A 15499-nucleotide genomic window follows, 5' to 3' on the forward strand; every position below is an offset into this window, starting at 1 on the left:
AACTTTTACTGACACTGACTCAACTTCCACAAGAGCGAAATCAATTGCAAATACTCGTCCGCACCATCCACCAAACATTTCTCTGCTTTGATCAATGCTTGACTCATCAATGATTTCTGACGACTCGTGAAAGTTGGGTCGAGTGATAACCTCTCGTGCACTTGAGCGACTATTTGTGATGCTGGGAACCCGTTGAGGACTAGTGTGTTTGTGAGGGTGGCGATTTCGTTGAATTTTTTAGTGGTTATTTTTTCAAATATGTTGGCAATTGTGGTGTCTGATAAGACCTATATATTAAAAGCAATTGATGAGAGCCATGTTTTGGTTGGAGCAGAGCCTCCATAGAACGGAGTTACAACATTTTTTGGCACATCGACTTACACCAGCGATTTCAAAAATAGCCTCTTGATCAATAGCCACATTTTGCACTCCGTATCGACGATGAGCTGATTGCAGGTACATGATAGCTTTACGTAAATCACCTTCTGAGACTGTGATTAGTGCGTCAATTGCCTAAAAACTTTCGCGTTAGAAGGTCAAAAAAGTATACAGTGACGGCCGAACAAGGGATGTTCACCTCAGGCTTATAATTAACTCCCTCGGCCTCACAAATATGTTCTAGACGTCCACGAGTTGATGATGGATCCAGTGGTTTGAATCGGAATTTGGCACAACGGGATGTTAGTGGTTCGATAATCCTATAATAAATGGTTGTGAGCAAAACCACAATGACTACCACGCCAAAAAGAGGGGAGTAAATAGAAGACGCATTCGCAAGCGAGGTCTTGCGATGAATGGCATTTGACTTACCTACTAACATAATTACAAATCAAACAAAACCTAGTACTCTTTGAATACGTTTCCATTGTTCGACGTAATGCAGATTGAGCATCCACAGTCATTGAATCAGCTTCATCGAGAATGACGATCTTGTATGGTGGTGATGGATATCCTCTGTGTGTTTTGAGACAGTTAGAAGAGGAAAAACAGAAGCAAATTCGGTGAATGGACTGATCTGCCTTGCAACCAACATCTTGATTCAAACAAGCACATACGTTGAGTGTTGAGCAACCGTATACCGTGCAAAGTCACGGACTTTTTCACGAACGACATCAATACCACGTTCATCTGATGCATTTAGTTCTAGAACTCGAGATTTGTATAGATCTGGCCTGTAAGTTGTTAAAAGTAAGGAAAGCTTCAGCTGCTTTTCATAAAGTAACATTGGTAGTTGTTTTGGCCGTTACCCATATAACGTTCTACATAAAGCCAATATAGAAGATGTCTTTCCAGTTCCAGGTGGTCCATAAAACAATAAATGTGGAAGCTATAATCCACGTTGAGAATGGACTTGTTAGATGTTTAGATGTCTGAATGCAAGCCACAAAACGAAGCTAGAACAAAGAACCAATACCGCGAGAAAGCACGTAACAAAATATTGTGTACATACATTAGCAGATTCCATAGTCTTTTTCAGTACAGCAACAGCTTCTTCCTGTGATGCAATATCGTCCATCGTTTTGGGTCGATATTTCTCAACCCAGACTGCTTCAGCTTGTACATTGTTAGTCGATGCACCTTCCTTATTGGCTGCCGTTTGGCGGCCCATCATCATTTGTGCCAACATTTCCTCTTCTATGTCTTGCTCTGCTGAAGCGATGAATTGTGAGCTGCGCAGTTAGATTTAACATTATTCTCCAGTAGGAACTGGCTATTTTGCACTTGAATGCGTTATTTCAGTTCAATAATTCAGTATTTACAATTTACAGCCTAATTGTGTCCGCTTCTTCTATACGTGATAGTAACATGTCTCGGATTTGTTCATTGACATGGCCAAAACAAATGATGTCCTTGAGACCTTCAATGAGCGTCCTATCGTTTGTGCCATTTGTGCCAAGACCTGCCTCTGCTTGTGTCTTGATTTCGTGATTGGTTTTGAAGGGATCATTTACGCTTGAAAACCGAAACTAGTTCCAACATCCACAAAAAGCAGTCAACCCGTGTTCTTGCAAATTCATATCATGTTTCTCCTTCTACTATTTACAAACCGGTGAACTCTCCATACAATCCTTCAAGCTGTGTAAGACATGCATCCCATAGCAACAAGCAAATTCCGTTTTGTATACTGAACCTTATATATCGGTGTCGAACGTGTTGGATATGTGCCAAGTAATCCAGAGCTAATGAGGTAAAAGGAGGCATGTTAGATTGTAGTGCGCGCATTGTTCAAGTAACAGGGACACGTGAACCGACAAAAATACGAACGGAAAATGTAGCTACAACGCTTGTGAACGTTTACCTAGCATCAGCTTGTCGATTCTTGACATGCACAGCTCCCATAGGTTGTATCCCTCGTCCCAATTCATTACCATCAGGCCTCTTGGCATCCCATATCCTAACTGTATCATCAGCACTACCAGACGACAACAAGCAAGAGTCCTGACTGAAATCCAATGAATAAATCACATCAGTGTGACCCGTCATCGTCTTGAGTCGTTTTCCGGATGCTATGTCCCATAATCCAATTGTCTTATCTTCACCTAATGAGAGACGAGAGTGCGTGAAGGGAGATTGAACGTCGCTGGCAACACGAGCACCAAAAATGGAATCAAGCTGTGACAATACCTGCGGTGGCAATCATCTTTCCATCAGGAGATACAGCAACAGCATATACTGTTCCTGAATGTCCTGTGAAGACTCGTACACATTTACCACTATTCACATCCCAGAAACGAGCTGTTCGATCGCTAGATCCGGTTACAAGATAGTTTGAGTTCGGGTGGAAGCGAACACACTGGGCAGCGGGACGGATGGGAAAGGGTTTGTTAATTACGAGACGCAGCGCAAATGCGATTTTTGAATGTATAACGAAACAGAATCTTAGCGTACAAAAAGCAAATTGAACATGGCAAATAGTTCAAATGCACGTGCAAGCACGCCAACTACTCAACAAAACTTACATCAACATCCGACATATGATCAGCAAAGATCCGCAAAGGCTGTGAATATTCAACATTCCATAATCGAGCAGTCTTGTCATGGGAAGCGGTAGCGAAATAGATACCCTCTGGACCAAATTCGACATCCCATACTGGATAATTGTGTCCCTTGTATACTGAGACGTTCATAAACGAGTCTCCAATCCATAATCGAGCTATAAACGGTATTTTAAATTGCTGCAGATTGAGTAGAGACGCGAACAAAATGCTATGTTCAAGGACATCATACCAGTGTTGTCACCAGAACAAGACAAGAGAGCACGACTATCTGGACTAAACGATACACCATATACTGCAGCTGAATGTCCAACGAGTCGAGTTCCACTAGTATCGTTATCATCTAACGTGATGGTTGATCAGAAAAGAAATTTGGCAAAAAAAGGCAACATATTGCTACATAAACACCTTTGAGGTTCCACACACGAACAAATGACTCTGTAAAGCCCGCACATAAATATTTTGTATCATCTGACATGGCTAGACAGCTCATACTAAGAAGAGACGGTATGCGTCAGCAATCAGCGAAAAAAGGTACGGAAAAGAAAACGAATTTACTTGTCGTAAGTGTTGTGGAAAGTATAACAGATGATGGATGGCATAGCTCCACTATTTAAACTGGCTCGTTTACGAATATCATTCAATGCTTGAATTTCCTTTTCAACGTCCAAGTTCTTCCTGTTAGAGCAAAGAAAACCACCACAAGTCAGACAAACAATTTTCAAAAGACAACATCGATTCCGCAAACGTGCTTTGGTGGCATGGGAACTGAAGTCTCCCTTGTCAATGAATCTGCTTCCACTTTAATCTTTTTATGATACTCTCCCAACAATTCACCACCCTGCGAGAAAAGAAAGCAGTCATTGACCGTATGGACATTCATGCAGTTTGTTACAGTACAGCACTCACATCAGCAGCTAAATCCCGTTCCACTTGATCCTTAAACCATTCGTCGGGTGGTAACTGACCGAGCCTGAGTTGGATTTTACCTATATCGTCCAATTGTGTTGTGGTGTATCCTAGTATTCCCATATCTCCTACATCATTCGCACTCTTTTCCTTTGCACCGGGTAGTTTTTCAGCAGTAGCTATCGTTCACAGAATGAGAAAGGGTGTTGATTCGAAACGCAACCAAAACAATTGCACAAAGAAAATCTTATTGTTGCTTTCAGCACACACCTTTAATGGACACATACTGATTAAGAATCCTCAAAACCAACATGGCGTTACTTTCCAAAAAGTGCAATAGTAACTCGAAAGCATAGCGAGACATGGACACAAAGTATTTGTTGTTTCGAAAGTTTTGAGCGAGATCGTTTTCACGTAATTGTTGAGGGTTTGTTATAGAAGCTAGCCGTTGAATTTCTCCAGCATGGGTTTCGGCATGGTCGGTTTTGAATGTATTTAAAAAGTGTCGTGCTAAGTTGGAGAACGTGTGACTTCATGAGGTCATGTAACATTGACTGGCTTTTTTGTGCTGATACATTGTATGTACCTTGATCAATGAATCCACGTTCGATGAGTTCCAGATAGCTATGTACATAGACTGGAAACAAGACAGTTTTGAATTCGACCTGATGTATCAAGTGGGTGTTAGATTCAGCGTCGTGTCTTCTGTTGTCTCATCAACCTCGTCATTCAACAACAAGATATATTATACCTTGTAAGTAGTGAATGACTCGTCGACAAATCTCCTCAGTTTGATGTAGGACTGTTCATGAGCGCTTGGATTGTTGATGTCGTCTGAAGAGTATTGAAGTAGGAAGTTTGGGATTGCCAGCTGAGCACGTTTATTTGCTTCGGCTTGCAGGTCATCAACAGTCTTGACTTTGAATTCTTCTCTGAATGATGCTTCTGTCCTTGTAAATCCTACAGGTTTTGAATGTGTTAAATGTCGAACTGCGAATTCAAGCTAAAAATGAGTATTAATTGAAGTACCTCGCGATTTCAAGTATTCGGATACAGCAGCAGCTTCGGCTGGCGACTGCTGTCCACCTGACTGCATCTTTCAAGCTAGATTATTGAACCAGCTTCTAACCTCCGATTTTTGAAGTTTTGGAATTTGACGTGTTATCGCAATATAGTAATAATGGCAGCTAGTGTATTAAGACAAAGAGGCACGCGCTGTCTATATACCAACAGGATAATATTAGCATCAGCTCCCTCATCGCCTCCACCATCATCAACCAAAGCAGCACCTCCCACTCCTTTGCAATCTGCTCTCAAACTGTATAGAGCTTGGCTGAAATCAGATGCTACTCACTACAAAGCCGCTGGAACTGGCAACAAATTCGCAGGAAAGAATGGATTGGTATGTCTTGTATTGTGGGTTTGTTCGTTCATTAAACACATTTGCGACAAAAAAACCAACATTCATCCTTCACTAGCCATTTCCGTTGAATCCCTTCTTCAAACCAACTCCTCCACTCGCCGATTCCACAAGAGAAGAAATATACCGCCTGCATCTCACTGAACCTGATACCTGGACTGTCGGCAAACTAGCTGCTGATTATGGAATATCCTTTGATCGTGTACGAGCAATACTCAAACTGAAGGCTGCTGAAAAGCAGGCTGAGATGGCTAAAGTGAGCATATGTTGAGATACGTGTAGTGACGAGAGCAGAGAAGGAACTAGGTGCCTCACATACCAAGTGCTCATAGGCCTGGTTTTGCTTCATAGGGAATACCACCACAGAAAGAGTTTGCAAAAGGAATGGAGAGGTTGCTATCCGCTGAAAGGAGAGGTCGTAACTCTTCTAGAAGAGAACCATTAAGATCCCTGCTTGCTAGCGGATTGAGACCATTTTTTAGAATGGCTGACGAAGATGAGGTATGGATATGCGAAAAAAGGGCCAATCCGAATCTCTAGTATTGCAAACTTGTTCTGACATGATTCTGCTTTACTAGACATTATCACCAACAGTACGCAATCAAGCCATTCCCCAAGTAACATAATCACACGCCACCTAATACTTTGTTGTTGCTTTTGTAGGACGCAGCCAGAATTCTCAAACTAGCCCCATTCTCAAACATTAAAATGAAGATTGATCGAGCTTCTGAGGGTAAACAACCAGTGAGTCAAGATGCTTTACAACAAACCACAATCATTGAAGAGAATCTGTTGCATGCAAGTCATAAAAAGTTTGCTATTCGGGATGTTAGTCAACAAAAGGTTTGCAGTAGTTCAATATGTCTAGACAGGCGAGATATCTGATAATGTAATTTGATGTAGGCACAGACTTTGGTTCGTGAGACTAGTGGTATACTGCGGACGCAGAGTTTGGTGGAGAAGTTACAGAGGTAGAACTTATTTTGAGACACAAGGCTATTATTTTTGTGGATACAATTAGCATAGAAGCATACAATAATCACTTTTCATTTGCGAGTTTTTTGGTTTTTTAGCCTTAACTTGTAAGCTGGCAGATATTGGTGCTTACGTTTTTCAATTTGCCTTCAATCACTTGTTTGTCGGTGAAATCCAAAATCTTGCAAGGAGCTCTCTTATCCACCATGTTGGCGGAAGGAGATCAAGATCCTCCAGCTGCTCCAAAGGGCAAGTCTCCTCTAGCTCAAGCTTGTGGTATGTAGCTGGTTCTGTAAAGTTTGCAAAACATTTTGACGGATCACGAGCTTGGTATTTTGTTGAGCATTTGTATCAGATCGATACCAGTTTAGGGCACGTTTTCATTGGTAATTTGTAGTGACACTTTTTCTTTCCTATTACAGAAAGGTGCCGATTGAGAAAGGTACTGCAACTCACTTCGGGGTTTTAGTTTGAGACGGTGTGGACGATGACGACTCGCGGAAAAGAGCGCTAATGAAGTCTATGAGCTTGGCAACAATTCACTTATGTGTCCGTCCTCGTGGACGAGGACTGAAAAAACTTGATTCGTTATGGGACCCGACGAACCTGTGATTTATACAAACTCAGCTTACAATCATCATCCAGCTACAAACTCAATCTTACAATCATAACCCACGTAGAAAAAGTGCAATGGCGAGCTACCCTGCAACAACTGCACACGTGCAGAAAAGAGAGGCTTGTTGAAAGACCCGTGTATCTTTCCCGTTGCTAAGAAGCGTGGTCCGAAGAAGGGCTTCAAGCTTGCTAAACGAGCTTCTGAAGCCTCAGTACGCTCTGAAGCCACAGGAGGCCCATCATCGCCAGATACACCCGATAGCACATATGAAAACAGCCCATCACCAAGCCCAAACACCCCGTCTCCGGCACATATGGTGGCGGAATCTTCACCTTCATCGTCATTTGGACCCGATTACTCCGTCTCACCACCAGTGCTTGATCATACCACTGCATTTGAACCGTACTCGGCAAGTCGCAATGTGTCTGCCAACAACTCTTATGTAGATAGAAGAGAGAGTGAGGATGTTGACATGATACCGCGGCAACAGGACGAGCCACAGCCGTCATCGGGGTTTCAGATGTCACTTAGTAGATTCGAAAAGTTTTTGATTGAAGAGGAGGAAGGAACATATGCGCCACTTATGAGTACGAACGAGGCAATGCAAAGGTTATGGAATACGTCTATACCTTGTTTTCAAGATAATTTCGTGTTTGGTAAGTATCAAATGCGACGAACTGTTGTATTGTGTCGTAATGGGTCGTGTTTTGGAGGTGTTTTCAACCTCTGCGTGGTCTCCATGCAACGTGTTTTTTCTCATTGTGACTCTTCTACTAGATCCATCACTATTCGTCAACCCAATCTATAGTGTGCCAATTCCAAACATGACTGAGTCATTGACCGGCATCAGTGTTGCTCCTGAAATGGCCAACATGTTTGAAGGCGTAAGCACTCAGCGACCAGGCTTTGTGTCTATTACAGAGACAGCTGATGGTGGAAAATCTATAAGTGAATTAGAGATTCACTTGATACAAGTCTTCTTTTATACAATCCACCGCGGCCTTTATATATTCGATGAGAGGTTGTTTTATCACAACCTTTTTCCTGTCAATAAGCACCCAGATTACTTGTTGAATGCCCTTTATGCCATGGGTGCGTGTTAATAGCAAACAGAAGAAGCTTCTATTTACCAAACATCAAAATCACACTAACAAGTATTTCCTTTAATCACATCTTCATACAGCCGCTCCATTCAGTTGTCATCTAGCCCTTCTCCAACAATATGGAACAGGGCGCAGAGCTGCCATGCACTTTTGCAAACTAGCGGAAGAAGGACTACAAGCCAACCCTCGTGAAAGTATTGAGCTTATTCAAGCTCTGATACTACTGGCGGTTTTCGACTTTAACCATAGGAACGCTGGGAGGTCGCATTTGTACATTACCATGGCGGTTCGACTGGCGGAGAGGATGTGGAATCAGCAAGACTTGCATTATACGCTTTTCAAAATTTTCCCTCCAAGGGTGAGAGCCGATCAAACGGAGACAAGGAGGAGGCTTTGGTTGACATGTAGGGACTTTGGTTGAAGTGTGCGAGGCTTTTATTTTGTTGCTCAATCCCGTTCTTTTCGAATAGGTTTGAACCTCGACGCCTTTTACTCGGTTGCAATTCAGCTGCCAACAAATATTCATGAACGCGAGTGCAAGCCTGCTCTGATCCTTGTTGATCGAATGTAGGCAAAAAAGTCTATCTTGAAATTTTATGTATGCTTATTACTCGCATTAGGGTTCGATCTCAACAAGCAGGACCAGTGTGCACCACCAAACAGATGCTCTTCTTTTACCGAAAGCCTCGATACACTGTCTTTGAGACGCTGGAAGAAATCGAATATATACCTAGTGGGGTTGAAATGATGATTTTTCAACAACACTTGACAGAAGTATGCTCTTTGTCGAGATGTGTGATGGGTGTAGTACGTGATGAGGCTATTATGGCGCAGGAATTGACACCTGTCTGTTCGACTCTGGATCCCGTATTGGAGACTTTGAGTACGACTCAGAATCGATTGGCTGTTCATAAGGCTTTCATCAAGTATGTGTGCCATGAATTTTTTTCTGCGCAGGAGTCGGTCGACCTAACTGTGATTCGTTTTTACAACAGATGGTACTTTGCATTGGAGCCAACTTTCAAGATCTTTAATTCTCTTGAAGACTTCTTGGGACAGAATCCACCAGTCTGTCATGCATATGATAAAAGGAATGCTCCTCAAGCATTGAAGTTTCCACCTACTGTAGGATTAGCCTTGTTTATCATGTTCCTACTAGTATTGCATCAATCAACTGCCACTGATCCTGTAAGCAAAATGAGGTTTTGCAACACATAATTTATGTTTTGCAGCTGACCATAAATTTTTTGGTGCCTAGGCCAAAAAGTATCAACCATCACACAACTCGAAAACATTTGTATCAAGTGCTGATATATTGATGTTGTGTTATAAATCCATGATGTTTTGCTTATTCGCAGACTTGAAATTCGCTGGATTTGATGATCCATACAACCTGCCATTCAGCCAATCTCGACCTGCTCCTCCTGGTGTATTGCCGAAAGATGTACCTATTGGTGATGAATACCCAATACTGCCTACATCTATGAGCCAGAATGGGTTGTTTTCTGTTTGTTTGTGTCGTAAGTGATTGTGGAATTTCTAGTTTGTGACCAAAAATGCCATCTGTAACCTACCTGACGTTTCTAAATTTTTCGTTTCTTTGGATTTTTAGGTATGTCCGAAGTCATCTTGAAGACGAAATTTCCTGAAGAACGTCACCGTAATCTGGTGACAGAGGCGGTATATAACACTCAACATATTGTGTTGCCTGTATTGGATAACATATCGCGACTTAGCGGCATTTCGAAAGTGAGTTTCCCTTTTTTTTGTTTTGAGAATGGACGAATTGCTAACCAAAACAATGCAACGAACTCGTATAGAACTATGCCACTCATATTCGAACCCTCCTTACTCCACACCTGGCTAAAGCCAATGATGAAGAAAGTCGTCAAAGCCCAGCAATGAGCTTTGAATCGTTGGGAGGAATCGTATTTAATATCAAGTCGGAACGAGAGGTGCCTGATGGAGAGGATTTGTAGTTATTGGTTGTGTTTTGCAAAACAGAGACGAGTGTATGTAAGCTCTGTGGTTAAGATTGTCAAGTTGTTTCTGTGGGGGTTTCGGTGCTTGATGTCTCCGCAGTGACGGAAATGAACGTTTTGCTATTCTGATACCATTTTTAAGTGCGAATATGAAGATCATTGGAAGTCCGCTAAGCTTTGTTCCTTGCTTACGGATCGGATAAATCGAGATCTTCCACTTTTCGTTCACTCGTGACGCAAAGAGAACTCCAGCCTCTACATACCACTCTTTCAATGCAGCCCCATAGACGATGAAGGTCGCCAAACCGTTAAAGATAGCATGCTGTAAGTCCAAGCCTTTCGGAGCTTGAGATTGTCGAGCGAACCAAGGAACCGCTTTACCCTAACCTCTCTTTCTGTAGTACGATGTCGTGGCATGAAAAAGTCCTGCGATGCCTTATCACCATGTAAAGGATGTCGAAAAGCAGGTGTAGAATGTGTATATGCTGAAGCTCAGGTTTGGATTATCGCTTAAAAACGGCTTTTTGCCTTGCAACATTTGTGGTTTTACGCCAACCGTATGTGAATTTACATAGAAACGAGGCCGTAAAAAGGGATTTAAGCTAAACAAGGATGTTAAGAATGCCGGTACAAGGTCCCGGAACAGTGATCGTATATTGCCTAAACCTTTAGTTGAAGAAGGTGGTACCGAATGTGACGATGAAATAACAGCAATTTTAACGGACTCGATTGAGGAATCCAGCTGTGCAAAGACGATTGGGAGTGCAGAGTATGCGAGACGGGCATCGAAAGATGAGAGCTTGCTGGGGTTTTGTTATTTGGACAAGAAGAATGATAGCTCGGACGATGAGTCCATGTCTGCTGACGATCAGGAGGAAGACGAGGAGGATGAGGAAGCTATGGATGATGAAGTTAGTGAAAGCATTGAGACAATGTCGCAGCTTGAAGAACTTTTGCTTGATGACGATGAAGATACGCCCTTGACAATCGCTCTGGACAAACGACGGTCTACCATTCAAAGCATAGTAGATCCCATGACGAGCCCCTTTTATACCATGCCGCTACCAAACAGCTTTGTGGACAATCTATCCCGGTTTGAGCTCCCGCTCCACATGTTACAACAATATCAGTTTCCGGCAACTACCCAAGGAATATTGCAACCATATCAGCACCCACCCGCAACACAATCCATGATAATGAGCTCTAATGACGATGAGGATTTGGAACGACATTTAATACAGTGCTACTTTTATTGGATTGGGAGGAGTATGGTCATGTTTGATGAGGCTATATTTTATGAAAATTTGATTCCGATGAATCGGCATCCGAGGTATTTAATATCTGCGATGTGCTCTCTAGGTGAGTTGCTCTCATTTAATTGCCCGTTTTGATACATTGTTTGGATATACCATGCTTTTTGTTGTTGCTAATGTATCAAATGTTCAAACATTGTAGGAGCTATTGTAAGCACACATCCCAAGCTGTATCTACTCTACGGTAGTCCGCGGAAAGCTGCGTTAAACTTTTGTGAACGTGCAGAGCGGGAATTGCTAGGAGCTGAAGAGTCCATAGAGGTCGTCCAAACACTCTTGTTAATTGTTGTGTATGATAGTAGTCACAGGTCGTCGTCTGTATCGACTCTCTTCACCACTATGGCCTCGCGTCTGGGGTATCGTCTGTGGCATAATATGGTAAGGTCTGCAGTCAGTATTGTAACCTCTGAGTTTTTTTGACCATCTCGGTTTTTCAGGAATCGTTACATTCACAGTCGACCAAAAGCTATATACAATCTCACGATCTCGTAAAAGGACGTCGAATGTGGTTGTCTTCTGTAATCATGGATTCTTTATATGCCATTGCCATTCAATTGCCCGCTAAAATCGATGATCGTGAATTAAAACCGACGCTACGAATGGCCAGCTGGATTGTCGACTATGTTAAACAGAATCCAGAAGCAGATGCCCATTTAAATGAATTCTTTTACGCCAAACCGGAACATACAGTCTGGGCGTTCTCTGTCGAGGGCGTTGAATCACTACAGTATAAAGTCTCATCCGCCGACTTTATGCGCGTGATGCAACATAATTTAGAGATTCTGTCTTGGTGTCGCTGTGTTATAGATCTACAGAGGGATAACAGTATGGAAACGGAATGGCATTCTTCGTCTGCTACACTGAACGCCGTATTAGAAACTGTGGCGCCGTCCTATAATGTCATGGCGCTTCACAACACGTTTATACGCTGGCTGGATGCTCTAGAACCCAACCAAAAGCCATTTGATTCTCTCGCAATGTTCCTCACGGGATGCCCAGAACCAACAGCCCCATCAACGTCACAATGCAGCCGTTTGAGCTGGCTTTATACCGGTAGTCTCGGAATCGACGTGGCCCTCTTAATGTTGATGCTGCTTCATCAACCAGCAGACCCGACACCACAATATCGCATAGAATATACTGAAACGTCTGTGCTAGTATCTAGTGAAGATCTCATATTGATCTCGTTTGATGTATTGGTGTATTCGATCAAGGCCGTGTATACGTTTAATGGGTTTGATGTGGAGAGCTTGCCATTCTCAGCGAGATGTCCATCGTATGCCAAGGCTGATGAGCCTGTGTCTGCCAAGTTTCCAATGGTGCCTATGATGATGGCTCGGAGCCCATTGTTTATCACCAGTCTTGCGCGTAAGTGTGTTGGGTATACATATGTGTTGTGGTGATAGAGGTCACTGATTTCCTCTGAGACTTCAGTTATTTTCGGTGCTTTCATATTGATAATTGTTTCTGTTTCATTACTATTTTTAATTCAAATTCGTCGTCTACTACAGGAATGTCGACCATTATATTAACTACGGTCTTCAAGCAACCGCATCACATTTTACGCCAACATCGGGCTATCCGAGATATTGAAGAAATCGTACTGCCTAGCATTATGAATGCTTCACGGTTGTACGCCATTGGAACGGTACGTTAAACGGCTTGCATGTGGTTATGATTGACCTGATCGTATTGTCTCCCTTTAGCAATATGGGACGTACCTTAAGCAACTGCTGCCCCAGAATAAGAATCTAGCTAAAGCGCCAAGGAAACGGGCTAGAACCATGTCCTTTGATGCGCTTGGAGGCAAAATCTTTGTTGTTGGAAAGGTTTAAGCATTTTCCACCTTCAGCTGCGTCCGACATTGTAAAATGTACGTAATTCTGAACCGTCGACGCATTCTGTATCAAGTTGAATAGCAAAATATATAAACATTGTGGTTGCACGTGAGCACATGTAACCCTTCAAATGTCCGCCATTTTCTCGAGAAGGGCTTGGATAGCGAGGTACGATGGATGACGAGAGACAATGGACGATGGAGACGATGGACACCCCGCCGCCAGAAAAGGGCAAAAAAATGAAGAAAGCTGGGCCTCCTATTGCTTGTGGTGAGTACTTGTCCAAGGGAATTTCGGTGAACGAACCTAGTGGTCTGCAAGCCCTCACCAAACGCTAGACGAGACTGAAGCTGGAATTGCTTGAATGGAACTTGGATATTATGTACAAGTTTGCCTGCATCAAACCTAGCATGCCTTCAAATTTGAAGACATTAGGTTTTAGTTGCTCTCAATCTTTCAGGCAAATGTGACGGCTAGGGAGCTCGAAACCCTCCAAACCCACTTCGATGCATCTTAGACCCAAGTATCTCACTCTGTTTTGATACCTCCCCGTATGGGATACCGTGAACGTTAACAAGCACCGAGATAAAGTCAACTGATTTCAGACAAGCTCCGGAAGCAGGACTTTGCAGACCACTAGTTCTCTAATAGCTCCCATTCAGCTAACGACATTTTGGTTTACAGAGAGATGCAGAGTCAGGAAAAGGAAATGCAACGGGCAACAACCATGCTCGAATTGTGCAGCTGCCAAGAATCTTGCTTCCCCCTGTACATATCCTATCGCGAAAAGTGGGTAAATCTGCAGCTTTGGACGTCGAAAGGAAGTCGAACTAACGCGTCTTGGCGTATTAGAACGAGGAAGGAAGAAGGGTGTCAAGATTGGCTCTAGATCTAAAGAGTTTGAGAACGTGAACGAGTTTGATTATAACCCAACAACAAACCACTACCACCAACAGCAACCAACAGATGACAATGACGTCGAGAGCGGCTTTGTTTCCGAGCTCGAAGGAGACTTTGATACCGAATTGTCCTCTGCCACTGAACATGTTGAGCCTTCGATGCAGATGACTCAGAGAGTAATGTCTCCTGTATCTCATTTTGATCGGCTCTTTGCAGATGACGATGATGACGATGGCAGAAGGTCATCTGAACCTTGGCCTGCATCATCATCGTCTCATAAAATTGAAAGTGGGTTGGCATTTGGTAAGCAAGCTGCGGGTTTGCCATGTGCAAAAGTGGGGAGCACTCACGCATTCCCGTCTTGGTGACTTAGATCCCACCTTCTTCCTCGACACCTTATATAATGTACCAATTCAAGGCTTGCACCAGAATCTCAAAGTATTTTCAGCAACCCCCGAAATAGAAGACCAATACGAGTTCCCTAAGCAAATCCAAAATATCCTCCGAATCAGCGAAGTCTCTCCATATACATATTCTATATCGCCACTCGAATTGCATCTGATTCAGGCATACTTTTTCTTTATACACAGGTATGTCCTTCTTCTTTATACACAAGTATTCCTGTACTAATACGCCTCTTACAGGACCGTTTTTATCTTCGATGAGCATCTCTTCTATACAAATCTCCTCCCCGTCAACAAGCATCCTGACTTTTTGTTACAGTCGATATACGCTATGGGTAAGATATCAACTCTTCATATTTTGGAATGCCAAGGTTCTGACATCCTCTGTGTTTAGGTGCTTTGGTGTCAGTTCATCCTGAACTCTACGGTCCCAAATATGGCAGCCCGAGAAGGGCGGCTCATATGTTTGCCAAAAACGCCGAAAAGGCATTACAAGGCAACCCCAAGGAGTCTTTGGAGCTTATTCAAGCTCTTATTGTGCTTGCCACCTATGACTATGGCAATAGATCAGGAGCAAAGAGTCTCATATATGTCACAATGGCTGTACGACTAGCTCAGAGGATGCACAATGAAACGGATGTTCATTACAGGCTTTTCAAGACAATGCCACCAAGAAGTGTGTTGTATGAAGCTGAAACAAAGAGAAGGTTATGGCTGGCTTGTGAGTAATTCATGATTTGTTCAGATGTCTTTCAATTAAACATACTCACAGTTTCTTTTGCTCAAGGTTTGAATATGGATACATATTACTCTGTCGCCGTGCAATTGCCAACGAACATACATGAACGTGAATGCAAACCCGCTCTACAGCTCGTGAATCACATGTAAGCCTCTGCATGTTTGAAGTCAAAGATCTCCCGCTTACTCGAATCTTTTGTGATATAGGGTGCGAAGCCAAATGATGGGAAATAATGTGCTTTCTCCGTCCGAAGTCGTCTTCTTTTATCAAAAGCCAAAAAACACATTGTTTGTGCGATCGTCAC

At 42.8% G+C, this 15499-nt stretch overlaps 3 protein-coding genes across 3 annotated transcripts; 1 reads left to right on the plus strand and 2 right to left on the minus strand.

Moving 5' to 3' along the window:
* Positions 1-5: 5 nt before the first annotated feature.
* On the minus strand, positions 6-1627 carry SmJEL517_g03270 (uncharacterized protein; the record flags this gene model as incomplete). The annotated part of the gene is made up of 7 exons (XM_031169198.1): positions 6-287; positions 382-513; positions 578-698; positions 811-954; positions 1056-1172; positions 1248-1327; positions 1451-1627. The coding sequence occupies 7 exons, from the start codon at positions 1625-1627 to the stop codon at positions 6-8; spliced, it is 1053 nt and encodes a 350-aa protein (XP_031024925.1).
* A 668-nt stretch (positions 1628-2295) lies between these two features.
* On the minus strand, positions 2296-5001 carry SmJEL517_g03271 (uncharacterized protein; the record flags this gene model as incomplete). Its single annotated transcript, XM_031169199.1, has 12 exons — positions 2296-2540; positions 2626-2794; positions 2961-3154; positions 3229-3339; positions 3405-3490; positions 3555-3670; positions 3745-3837; positions 3906-4084; positions 4176-4415; positions 4492-4570; positions 4657-4865; positions 4935-5001. 12 exons carry the CDS (start codon positions 4999-5001, stop codon positions 2296-2298), a joined length of 1788 nt encoding a protein of 595 aa, XP_031024924.1.
* Positions 5002-5085: 84 nt separating this feature from the next.
* Positions 5086-6300, plus strand: SmJEL517_g03272 (uncharacterized protein; the record flags this gene model as incomplete). The annotated part of the gene is made up of 6 exons (XM_031169200.1): positions 5086-5307; positions 5384-5581; positions 5677-5826; positions 5904-5918; positions 5989-6168; positions 6229-6300. The coding sequence occupies 6 exons, from the start codon at positions 5086-5088 to the stop codon at positions 6298-6300; spliced, it is 837 nt and encodes a 278-aa protein (XP_031024927.1).
* Positions 6301-15499: the final 9199 nt, after the last annotated feature.

Source organism: Synchytrium microbalum, assembly GCF_006535985.1.
Source record: "Synchytrium microbalum strain JEL517 chromosome Unknown SmJEL517_scf0016, whole genome shotgun sequence".
NCBI lineage: Eukaryota > Fungi > Chytridiomycota > Chytridiomycetes > Synchytriales > Synchytriaceae > Synchytrium > Synchytrium microbalum.